Genomic DNA, 13,424 nt, shown 5'->3' with positions numbered 1-13,424 from the left:
ACCCTGCTCTCTCACCTCCAGCCTTGTGAGAAACAGATTTAAAGTGACTTCTTAAAGGACTTTGTATAAGATGTCAGCATGAGGATGGATGGGAGGTCAGAGTGGGCTGGGGTCTGATTCCCTCCCAGGATATCTATAGAGTGAGAGATGGTCTGAAAAACTGTTTTGGAAAAGAATTGGGAAATTTGCTGCTGAATTCCCAAGGGCAAATGATGTGATTGTTTCCCATGGACCAGAGAAGGGCAGAAGTAAGGCAGAGTTGGATGGAGTCATCCTGGGGCCTGTCCAAGGCTGAAAACAGACCCTAGTAGCTACAAGCTTTCTAGGGGTTGTAGATTGAGTTACAAATTAACTCTAGAATTGAGATGAACTGACATTAATAGAGGACTACAGACAAGATGTCCCCAGTGATAGGGATCTTCAAATATCCCTTTGAAGCTTTCTTCTCTGTGCCTCCCTGGCTCTGAGAGTGAAAAGCCAGAATATGATGTTACTATATAAAGTAAAAAAAAAAAAAAATCTGCTCTTTTTTGTTCTCCATCCTTGCACTTTCACCTCAGGGTAAAAGTCAGGCTTAGCAAGCTGGGAGAGGAAGAGGAGGAAAGCATGAAGAAGCTAAACACATTGCCTTCCCTGAAGGAAGGTGATCCTTCTAAAATGAGCCCTAGCTAGGGAAGGAGAAGAGATTTACCTCTAAGAGGAGACTGAAATTTGTTATTCCAGTGGCTGTAATATTATAAGTTGAAATATAATGGTTTGAGTAACTTAAGATGATGATGGTCTAATCCTAAAAGGAAGTCAAATATCACAGGACCTAAGTTTTGATCCAGCAGTGGTGAAAAAATTTCTTTTATTACAAAATAGATTTCTTAATCTAATCCAGTTTAGATTAATAATAAAATAATTTTATGGTAAAAAAATTAAAGTGTAGTAGGAGACAAAAAGAAGCATTTTGATGACAATTTAACATATTAAGCACTCTCATATCAAAATTTTAAATTCTTTTGATAATAATACAATCCAAGGTAGAAATTCCAATCCAGGATCTAACCCATGATATGCTAGGATTCTTCCATCAGAAATCCAAACTCCAAAATAGAAGAAACACTTCTGTTATTTTCAGGTGCCTTTGGTCATTTCTGGCTCAGGACGGATCACGTGGCTTCATTCCCCCAGCCAAGCAGAGAACAGTATGAGCCTCAGGACAGAGACTGACAGAGGAAATAGCACCAAAGAACAAGATGTGAAAATGGCTTTGGGGAAATAGGTTAGAATTAGGGGTTTGGGTGCAGGCAAAAACTAGAGGCCTGAAATATTTTTGGAATAAACAGAAACAACAATGTGCCTAAAGAACTATTTGTTTATACCACAGGTGCATTTCTAACCTAAGACAATTTGTAATTTTATTCTATTGTTAGCACTTAAAGGAGCATGAAGTCACATTTGGCAGACTGAGGAGTATGTAGAAGAGCAACAGTCATTTTGTTCATCGAGGTCACTGCACTCTTCCTTCACAGCACTGCTGCTATATTTAGCATATGTCTATTCTATAAGATTTTTCTTTTTTTTTTTCGTAAACTCAGTGTTATTTTCTCTTCAGAAAACTTTGAGTTACTCTTTCAATATTATACTTCAAAGTTTTGTTCTTTCCCTCCACATTCAACTGATTAATGTTTTTGCCTTAGCTGAAGAACAATCCCTGATGTCTTTGTTATTAGAATATCATTCAACAATGTTTTTAACTTTTGCATTTCTGTTAAGATTCCATTCTTCTGAAGATTTGTGACTAAGTGGGTAGAAGAAGACCAGAAAATAACTTTCTCTCTTTCATCCAGTGTTTTGCATGCCCTATCACTGAGCTGCATGCATTCACATTGTACCCCATACTTTGAAATATATTGACAATTATTTCCTTTTCCAGTTATTAGCCAGTGATGGTAGTAACCCTTATGTATGTTCAGGAACTCTTTTATTTCTGTGAAGACTTGGATCCTTTTATTGCCATCCTTTGCTGCTGCTGCTGCTGCTGCTGCTAAGTCACTTCAGTCGTGTCTGACTCTGTGGGACCCCATAGACGGCAGCCCACCAGGCTCCGCCGTCCCTGGGATTCTCCAGGCAAGAACACTGGAGTGGGTTGCCATTTCCTTCTCCAAGGCATGAAAGTGAAAAGTGAAAGTGAAGTCTCCCAGTCCTGTCCAACTCTACATAACCCCATGGACTGCAGCCCACCAGGCTCCTCCATCCATGGGGTTTTCCAGGCAAGAGTACTGGAGTGGGGTGCCATTGCCTTCTCCATGCCATCCTTTAAGTCTCTATTATTTTAAAGATCTGACTAAAGAAGCTGCTATATCTGATGGAAAACAGGTATCACTGGAATGTGAAAAATGCCCCAGCGACTCTCTAGATCAATGTTCTCTTTCTTCCAGAGATAAGGACAAACGGAGACATAGACACAACTGAGCTAATTTCTCTTTATCATACGGAAGGTTGGGTATGTGTGTGTTAGTTGTTCAGTTGTGTCGATTCTTGCAACCCCATGGACTGTAGCTCACCAGGCTCCTTTGTCCATGGGATTCTCCAGGCAAGAATACTGGAGTGGGTTGTCATGGTCTTCTCCAGGGGATCTTCCCAACCCAGGGATAGAACCTGTGACTCACGTTTCCTGCTTTGGCAGGTGTGTTCCTTACTACTAATGCTACCTGGGAAGCCCTTATCATACTGAATGTTAATACTTCTTAATGTACAAAACCATTGGTCCTGTCAAAACAGGTAATGAGTCTCTTCTCTAAACTGATCTCTGATTGACTAATTCACAACTGCAGAGCTAAAAACAGTACTGGATTGTGTGCTTCCTGAGAACATGGACTTTATCTGAAGCATCTTTGTATATTGAGTTCACAGGAAAATGCCTAGAAATACTAGGAATAAAATTTTTGTTAAATGAATGAAACAAATGCATTAATAATATGGAATAGAAAGCAAATCCTTAAATAGTAACTTATTAGATCTAGGTTAAGAGAAGGAGATTAATGAAAACAAGTTTTTGCTAGGAGTTTTTTTTTGGGGGGGTGAGGTGGGTAGGGGCATGCCCTGTGGCTTGTGGGATCTTAGTTCCCCGACCAGGTATAAAACCTGGGGCCCCCACAATGAAAGCACCAAGTCCTAACCACTAGACTGCCAGGGAATTCTCCATTATTATTAAAGCTTCAATGATTAAAAAGACATAATCAAGATCCATTATATTGACTCTCTTATTCTTTATATGCAAAGCAACATTGAACCACCTACCTTTGTGTGCCTAATGGAACAACAACAACAACAAAAAAAAAACCCGAACATTTAAATCTGAGATATTTTGTCCAAATCTAGGTGTTGCTATTCATTTTAAATTTAAGAACTTGATATAGAAAGAAAATATATTGAAACCATTTATGGAATTTGAACACATTTTAAAGCATGGAAATACTTTTTGTTCAAGAAACACAATGTCATGATACTCCCAAGTTGATTCATTTCTTTTAAGTGTGTCTTTGCTACTTTTTGCCAGGAGTTTTCCTAAGAGTCTCAAGCAAATGGGAATATGTAAGGAAGTAATGTATATAATCAGACTTCAAGGTCCCTGGAAATAGAGAATGAGTAAAAGCTTTCACTAAGTTGTATTTCATGATATTAGACAAACTGAACATTTAGCACACACAAGGGAATGTTTCAGGGACACACACTTTCAAAGAAATAAGGAATATAATATGCATAAAAGGAACCAAAGCACAAATGAAACAAGTGGCTGAACTCTTTCCTTCAGAGACACAGGCAATATACTACACTCAGGAAATAAAGATCCACATGATCTTCACCAGTATATACATAGAACTTGGCTGGAAAAATGTCATCTGCTCCATCAAACGGGAAATATTAAATAAGACAAAAATAAGACAAAATATTAAAAGTCACTTGGAAAAAGTACAAAGCCCAGTAGAACATGGTCTGTTTCTAGAGTTATTTATATATTTATGCTTATTCGGTATTAGAAAAACAGGACTAGAATGAGGGTGGGCTGTAGATGTAGGTACGAATATGAAGAGGGTAGACAGGAGTAAGAGTGGCCCCAGTGATAACAGAGTGCTTGCAATGGTGGTGGTGCCTAAGAAAGACGGTAGCAATTGGAGCTATGGGTTCAGAAAAGCAGAGCAAGGAGGTCCTAAAGGAAGGTCAAGTCCCAGACCAGCACTAATAATACACCAGACAGAGGCAGCCTATTTTGGCTTTAATAATAAGCATTGTAGGGATTTGTTGATTTTTATAGTGCTTAGTAATGGTGTGGAGAATGCTTTGGAGTAGTAGCCAATCAGCATAAACCAAAATGAATGAGATATATTAACATTTTCATTATTTCTAGCAGACTGGACGCTCTCTTTCTCTTCCTGGAAGACCAGTCCCACCTGCCATCTCTGCAACATCTCCTTGGTTATACCAGCCTGCTTACAGCTACACTAGCAAGCCAACGGATGGGCTCGAGGAAGCAAAGAAGAGACTGACTCCTTGGGAAGCAGCAGCCAAGTCTCCCCTTGGCTTAGTGGATGAGGCCTTCAGACCCAGAAACATTCAGGAATCCATTGTGGCAAATGTGGTCTCAGCAGCTCGTAGAAAGGTGCTTCCAGGGCAGTCTGAGGAATGGAATGCAAGACTGTCCTATGTCCCTCAAACCCAGAAGACCAGTGTGGGCTCATTTGCAAAGCAAGAGTATAATGTTGCATCCCTACCCAATTATAGTATGCCCAACTCCCAGTATGGTTCACAGGCACCACATGCATATTACAGGCAGCCTTCCAGAAACGATTCTGAAATAATGTCCATGGAGACCAGGTCTGATTATTGTCTCTCCATAACCAACTGCAACTATAACCCACACCCGAGGGGATGGAGACGTCAAACATGAAGTTAGCAGAACTGGTCATATGCCACCTAGATTTTTTTTTTATGTTTCTTTGCAGTCTTTTCCACTTTTCTAATAGTTTAGAATCACTTTTGATCTTGGCTTGTTCTCATAGGTCATTTATCTGTGTGTGTATGCACATTGGAGTGTAAATCACTTCCTTCTCTGCAGATGCATAGAGAATTTCTTTAAAGAACTCATTTCCTGTGCTGATGACACAGAAATTCCATTTATTTCATTAATATGGAGAATTTAGGCAACTAAACGCTTCTCAATTAAAATGAAATTAACTATGTTCTTGTATGTGCCTTAGTCCAGGGTGGAATTAATGAAACATGGTATGCTAACTGATATTAGCAGTAACAGCAAGGACTATAACATTGGAGAAGTTTCCAATGGTAGTATAAGCAATAATTATATAAAAAGAATTTCCTTGGTGTTATTTTAAACATTTCTTTGAAATATATTTTAAAATCTGATAACATTCATATTTGGTTTTTGGAATTGAGACAAAGACATTCTCAGAAAGAAATAAATATTTGAGAGTAAGACAATTATACATTTCAGTTGGACTTCTGAGGTAAGTGGTGTAATATGTGGGGAATAGAAGATGTAGGTATAGGATTTATTTTTAATCTATTTAAAGGCAGGGGCCTGAGACAGGAATAGACTCTGGGTTCAGGTGTCCTCACTTGTGAGATGAGAAGGTCAGATTATTTAATCTCCTCGATGCTTAACAGCTCTGATATTCTGAACTGAGTTTCTCTCATTTGTAAAATGATCTTTGATGCATTATTCATTTTTGTTGCTCATCATATAAATATCAAACTAAGTTTAAGAGTGGATTAGGTCATTGGTGTCACAACACGTATCATTAAAGGTTCAAGAGGAATTGTTGGGCAGCAGGGTTTGAGCTATGTGTTACATGAGTGAGGGCTGATGAGAAGAAAAAAAGCTATTAATGGATTAAAGGAAGTGGTAGATGGATGTGTCTGTTATTATACAACTGTAGGTCATGAACATTTATTTAATTACAGAAAGCATGCCACAGAAGCCTATGCAACAAGTGGTGCTTCTTTAGAAAAGCATCATTAGGATGTTCAAAGGAAGTTAAACAGTTGCTTGGACAACTCCATGACCCATGCCTGGTTAGCATGACCATGAGACAATCAGTTAAACATCTGCTCCTCACTGTCACACCCACAAAGGATTAAACACAAGGAAATTCAAAGTACTTTACATCATAAACAAGTATGAGAATATTTAAAAAATAAAAACATCTTGAGTGTTCAAAACATTCTTAGGTTTCTAAATATGATTATTTTGCTTTGTTTTACTTTTTTGACTCTTGAATTTATTATTATGATCGTCTCTTTCACAGAATAATACTTTTTAAAAACTGCCAGGATACAAGTACTCCGTTATTTGGAAACAAAAAAAAAAGCTGAAGAAATCACAGTAAGTTCTACTATTAATAGAATCACCCAGATACTAATTTGTTCAATTATTAAGAAAAGTAGAGTACTTCATAGAAATTTGAATTATATCTCAAATTAGAAGATATAATTATGGGTTCCTAAAGAGTTCCTATGGAATTATAAAAAATAATGCCTGGTATATTGGTTAATCTGTCAGCAATTCTCAGGAATCCCCACATAAAAATTCTTGTGGTGGTTCATTTAAACTAGATGTCAATGTTTTAAGATGTGTAGAATTTAGCAGAAGGAATTTCGTACAAGATCATATCCTATTTTGTTGTTTTCTTTTATAAATGCTAGCGGTTATTTCCTTCATTCCTTAGATTTTAGATACTTCAGTTCCAGAGGCTGATATATAATACATTATATTATTCACTAAAATTTTCACTAGACTCAAAATAGAGAGATGCAGACATTTTAAACTTAAATATTATTATGAAACAGACAGGTCCCCCTTTGCATGCACTAGATCAAAACAATCATTGTATTAAGCTATCTGAATTTATTCCAGACATCAACAACAAAAAAAAGAAAATATAACACATGGCAGGAAAGTTGTACATTTTTCATTCACAGGGAAGTTAATGTCTCATTTTTATTAGAAGTCAATATTTCAGGGACTCATACGTTGCAGATATAATTCTGAAAAAAAAAAGTGCGTTGTCAAATCATCACAAAATGTATGGGTATTTATCTCCAGTTTTCACAAAAGTAGTAAAGTTATATTGCTTACATTCAAGCTAATGTTTGAGCTAAGGCTGCCGTGCTGACATCTGATTCCTGCTGAGAAAACCTAGATAACTACTGTTCTCACAAAAATAAAATCAGTTTGGGACTTCCCTGGCAGTCCAGTGGTTTGAGACTCCGCAACTCCACTGTGAGGGGCATGGATTCCACCCCTGGTCTGGGAATTAAGATCCTACATGCTGCACAGACCAGCCAAAATAAAAACAAATAAATAAAATTGGTTTGTCTTATATTCCAAATAATACTATTTTCAGAGAAGAGCTTGCATGTGTGCTAAATTGCTTCAGTCGTGTCTGACTCTCTGCGACGCTATGGACTGAAGCCTGCCAGGCTCCTCTGTCCATGGGGATTCTCCAGGCAAGAATACTGGAGTGGGTTGCTATGCCCTCCTCCAGGGATCTTCCCCACCCAGGGATCCATCCCGCATCTTTTAAGTCTCCTGCATTGGCAGGCAGGTTCTTTACCACTAGTGCCACCTGCTTTGTAAATATATACCACATGTGTTGTTGTAAGACATTTTTCTACTAGTAGAAATCACAGAGGTAGAAACAGTTCTGTGCTATCATGATTAAAAAGCATTCTCTTGAAGTACACTAATTTGGCACCTCTTTCCATCTTCAGTTTAAAAATATAATTGCATGTGTGTGAAATATCTGTTATTGAGATGATTTAAATACTGTTTGTATTTTGAATTTTAAAACTACATGATTCTAGTCCATTTATCTCTGAATATATCTCATGTTTTGGCCTCATCACTCATATTGGAAAGGGCTACACTGTTAGGGCTCAAGCATACACATATATACATTAATGAATTGAAACTTTGGATAAAAAATATATCAAATAGGCTCGTTATTATAATTAGAGAGGACCTGTAGAAATGTTTGTAAAAGAAAGTAGATTTTCACATTTGATTTTTTTTCAAAGTAGTAGTATTTACACTATCCACACATCTACTAAAATAGACTATGTTCTCCTGCTTATTAGCTTAACATTTCTACCTTTGTTTATACCAAAAGACTGTATTTGAAAGATGCATACTGAAAATCAAAATTGTATAAGTAATAAAAATTAACTTGAAAATCAATTTAAAGAGCCTTTTCATTTTTCCTTATTAGAAAATTCTTTTGAAATAGTCTTCACCCCAAAGATTTAATCTTATCTAGTACATATTTTAAAATTTTAGTTTCTACAGTATCAGCTTCCAGGCACATTAAAAGAATTTCATGCTGATTGGCAACATTTTAACTGTAACATTTAAAAACTTAAAAAACAACTTACCTGAAAATATGATCAGTTTCACATGTAAGTTGAGAGGTTTTAGATCCATATTTTCATATTATAGTATTATTCTTAATTTAATATTACTCTGTATTAATTCTTTCTTTCATAATATTGAAAAATCAGTCCTAAGCAAAAGCATAGCTAGTGGTAATATGACTTGATAAAGTATTGGCTGAATTTCTAAAACCACCCTGGACTCAGAGAGTCTACCATGTTTGTCATTCCACTGCTTCTGATCACTTATTCTCTGCAGACTGCCCCATGACTGACCTTGATTAAACTGAACGCTTCATCATAATAAAGCGTATTTAAGTAAAACTTTTAAAAAATGACTTGGATCTTCTTACATACTATTAAAACCATCAGCTGGAATGTGAGCTCCCTGGTCAGTGCGACCATGCAGCACAGCTTTTTGATATTTCTTGTTAAAAATTATGAATAAAATGACTCTCTTGGCAATCTGATAAAAAATAGTTTTAAAGAAATTGAAATATTCCCTAAATATGAGTACCATCTTAAAGATTTGAAAAACTTAAGAGATAGTTAGCACCATACTGTCTGTCAACTTAAAGAAAAACACACAACATAGAGTTGTGAGTTTAAGCTTTATTCAGGGTCTTACTGAGGACGACAGCCTGGGAGACAGTCTCTCAGTAGCTCTGAGAAACTGCTCTGAAGAGGCAGGGGAGTAGCCAGTGTACACATGAAAGTTTTTGCTAGAAAATACTGGCCGTCAAGTATACATCTCAGTAAAAGTCTACTGCTAATCAAACAGAACAGATATCTCAAACTGATGATTTTTATGCTTTTCTGCAAGAAAGTGGGGTCATTGAAACTCTTCCTGAGATGTGTATCTTAACTACTTTTATTGTTTTTGTTCAGTCACTAAGTCATGTCTGACTCTTTGTGACCCCATGGACTGCAGCACACCAGGCTCCTCTGTCCTTCACTATCTCCCAGAGTTTGCTCAAACTCCTGTCCATTGTGTTGATGATACCATCCAGCCATCTGATCCTTTCCTGCCCCCTTCTCCCTTTGCCTTTGCTCTTTCCCAGCAACAGGGTCTTTTCCAATGAGTTCCCTTTTTGTATCAGGTGGCTAAAATTGGAGCTTCAGCTTTAGCATCAATCATTCCAATGAACATTCAGGGTTGATTTCCTTTAGGATTGACTGGTTGGATCTCCTTGCAGTCCAAGAGACTCTCAAGAGTCTTCTCCAGCACAATCTGAAAGCATCAATTCTTTGGCATTCAGACTTCTTTACGGTCCAATTCTCACATCCATACATGACTACTGGAAAAACCGTAGCTTTGACTATATGAACCTTTGTTGGCAAAGTGATATGTCTGCTTTTTAATACGCTGTCTAGGTTTGCCAAAGGTTTTCTTCCAAGGAGCAAGTGTCTTTTAATTTCATGTGATTCTGGAGACCAAGAATATAAAATCTGTCACTTTTTCCACTTTTTCTCTTTCTATTTGCCATGAAGTGATGGGACCAGATGCCATGATCTTAGTTTCCTGAATGTTGAGTTTTAAGTCAGGTTTTTACTCTCTCTTCAAGAGGCTCTTTAGTACCTCTTCACTTTCTGCTACTTTCTCACTTAACTACCTAGAGGCCTGTTTATCAAAAGCACAGAATGCATCATCCTGTCTTTTCCATCCTGTATTCCCCTCAGGTTGTACTGTCCTGTAGGTGGGCTGACTGGAGTGGATTCTGACTTAACCCTTGTATAACTAGATGATGAGTCACACTCTGTTCTTTCTTTATTCACATGTATGAAGATGCTAATGCCATAGAAAATGCCCATTTTTTCTCATGAATTCCTATCACTCAGTAAACTACACGTTTCAAAACATGCCAAGAGATCAGTTATCTCCACGTGGAGCCAGCGGGCAGGCTAAGGCCAGGAGAGTCCAATTCCCTGGTAGTTCACTAGGAAGACAGCAACAGAGATGCTTCAGGGCTAGCCAATGTCTCCCTAGTCCACGTAACACTAAAAGTATTTAGTGCAAAGTACTTTTACTCAGTTGTTTTGGAAAATAACAAAATCTGTGACTTCTCAAATTTAATGGAGCAGCATTTTTCACAAAGGGACACTTCATTATTCATAGTCTTAAAAAAAAATGTAACAGTTTATATTTCTAGAAGGAGTCTGGCAATCCTCTCTATAAAAATTGAGTAACTTTATGAGGAAATGCCACCAATGTGTCTGGCTATGATTTTTTTTTTTCCTCTCTAAAGTTGTAGTGAAGCATTGCTATTTTGTACCTTCTTTCTCCTTGATTTCTTTGCCACTCTTCTTCATAAACAGTCCTCCATTCCCACTTACTGCCAAGAGGAAGAAGCTTCACCACCTCTTCAGGATTTTAAGATTTATACTTCTGAAAAGGCTTTCTAGGGCAGGACTGGCTCACCATGATGAGCTGTATAAATGTGAGCTTTGCCCTAAATTACCAAATAAATTATAAAGGGGTGTGAGTGGTGTGCTTAGTTGCTTCACTCATGTTTGATTCTGCGACTCCATGGAAAGTAGCCTGCCAGGCTCCTCTGTCCATGGGGATTCTCCAGGCAAGAATAATGGTGTGGGTTGCCATGCCCTCCTCCAGGGGATCTTCTGGACCCAGGAACTGAATCTGAATCTCTTATGTCTCCTGCGTTGGTCAGCAAGTTCTCTACCATCAGCATCACTTTGGAAGCCCTTATAATGGGGTATATATATAGGTAAAGGCACAATCTTACCTAAGGTCAAATTGATCTTGAAGAACCCTGTCTACATTACTATGAATATTCAGAGGACCCTGCTTTAGCCTTTTGCCAGCATCATCTCTTCTAGAAAAAATTATCCATTGAGAAAATTGAGCTACAGATGTATTCTGTAGATATAGTACATGTGTTGGAAAGTAAAGTGCCATCCTTAAACTAGGGAACATACACTGTTTGTACTGCTCTTACTCTCACTTGGATGGAACAACCATTTTTTAAGCAGCATAGAAATCCATGACATGAGTCCACAGCAGTTTCGCAGGACCCCAGGGCTGATCCCTGACCTAGTGAGAAATAGTCTCATTTCAAGAGGTTGGTAGTTTTTCTTACTATTCTACATGTCATTCATACCAGAGCCTTCTGCCAGACCAGTACATAAGACAGAAAAGAATAATATTTTTTAAATAAATAAATGGGGGAGGAGTTTACCTATTTTCCCACAATGTGGTTTAATTTGGAACTTTATGCCAGTTAAATTTTGTTCTTAAATTCAAATGATATCTTCTCTGGTTTCTGTCTACAGAAACTACAGGTCTGATTATTAGCAATACAAAATGCCTTTAATTTATTGAAGTGGATACTTACTAGAGGGCTAAGAGGAAAAAGAACACTGATTTAGGGATAAAGCAGCCAAAGTTCAATGCTCAGCTAAGCCAAGCCCTATGTCCAGCGTAAATTTGATAAAGAAAATAAAAGAAGGCAGAGGTTTTATGTCCTGTAGCATTCTCCAGTGATAATGAAATAGGAAGGAAGGGGGCAGGGCACAAACTTGGAAAGAATGGCATAGCCTGAGGACACAACGTAAACTAACCAGAACTTTGTTGTTGTTCAGTGTTCAGTCCCGTTGTTCACAATCTCCTGTTCATTGAGCCAAACGGGAAACAATGCTCAGTTGTTGGTGTGTCTCGTGGTGAAAGCAAAGTCCAATGCTGACGAGAACTAAATGGGTCCAAGATGTCTGTGGCTCAGATCATGAACTCCTTATTGTCAAATTCAGACTTAAAATGAAGAAACTAGGGAAAAATACTAGACCATTCAGGTATGACCTAAATCAAATCCCTAATGATTATACAGTGGAAGTGAGAAATAGATTCAAGGGATTCGATCTGATAGACAAGACTGCCTGAAGAACTATGGACAGAGGTTCGTGACATTGTACAGGAGGCAGTGATCAACATCATCCCAAAGAAAAAGAAATGCAAAAAGGCAAAATGGTTGTCTGAGGAGGCTTTACAAATAGCTGAAAAAAGAAGAAAAGGTAAGGCAAAGGAGAAAAGGAAAGACATACCCATCTGAATGCAGAGTTTCGAAGAATAGCAAGGAGAGATAAGAAAGCGTTCCTCAGTGATTAATGCAAAGAAATAGAGGAAAACAATAGAATGGGAAAGACTAGAGATCTCTTCAAGAAAATTAAAGATACCAAGGGAACATTTCGTGCAAAGATGGGCTCAATAAAGGACAGAAATGCTATGGACCTAACAGAAAAAGAAGATATTAAGAGGTGGCAAGAATATACAGAACTATACAAAAAAGATCATAACCCAGATAACCGCAATGGTATAATCACTCACCTAGAACCAGACATGCTAGAGTCCTAAGTCAAGTGGGCCTTAGGAAGCATCACTACGAACAAAGCTAGTGGAGGTGATGGAATTCCAGTTGAGCTATTTCAAATCCTAAAAGATGATGCTGTGAAAGTGCTGCACTCAATATGCCAGCAAACTGCAGTGGCCACAGGACTGGAAAAGGTCAGTTTTCATTCCAATCTCAAAGAAAGGCAATATCAAAGAATGATCAAACTACCGCACAATTGCACTCATCTTACATATTAGCAAAGTAATGCTCAAAATTCTTCAACAGTACATAAGCAGAGAAATCCAGATGCTCAAGCTATATTTAGAAAATACAGAGGAACCAGAGATCAAATTGCCAACATCTGTTGGATCATAGAACAAGCAAGAGAGTTTCAGAAAAATATCTACTTCTGCTTCATTGACTACGCTAATGCCTTTGACTGTGTGGATCACAACAAACTGTGGAAAATGCTTAGAGATGGGAATACCAAATCATCTTACCTGCCTCCTGAGAAATCTGTATGCAGGTCAAGAAGCAACAAGTAGAACCAGATAAGGAACAATGGGCTGGTTCCAAATCGGGAAAGGAGTATGTCAAGGCTGTATACTGTCACCCTGCTTATTTCATTTCTATGTACTGTAAATC

General features: G+C 37.8%; 1 protein-coding gene across 3 annotated transcripts in view; it reads left to right on the top strand.

The window, feature by feature from the left end:
- SYNPO2 (synaptopodin 2) overlaps positions 1–8,270 on the top strand; it is a 219,016-nt gene extending 210,746 nt beyond the window's left edge. The window contains exon 5 of one of the 3 annotated variants that reach the window (XM_005898068.3): positions 4,397–8,270. In XM_005898068.3, the coding sequence (XP_005898130.2) occupies positions 4,397–4,936 (540 nt within the window). In that variant the 3' untranslated portion in view covers positions 4,937–8,270. The remainder of the gene's footprint in view (positions 1–4,396) is intronic. The other 2 variants (XM_005898069.3, XM_070371932.1) reach the window with 2 other exon arrangements.
- Positions 8,271–13,424: the final 5,154 nt, after the last annotated feature.

Source organism: Bos mutus, chromosome 6 (assembly GCF_027580195.1).
Source record: "Bos mutus isolate GX-2022 chromosome 6, NWIPB_WYAK_1.1, whole genome shotgun sequence".
Classification (NCBI taxonomy): Eukaryota; Metazoa; Chordata; class Mammalia; order Artiodactyla; family Bovidae; genus Bos; species Bos mutus.
The sequence above is the reverse complement of the archived record's forward strand: the minus strand, read 5'-3'. Positions and strand labels throughout refer to the sequence as shown.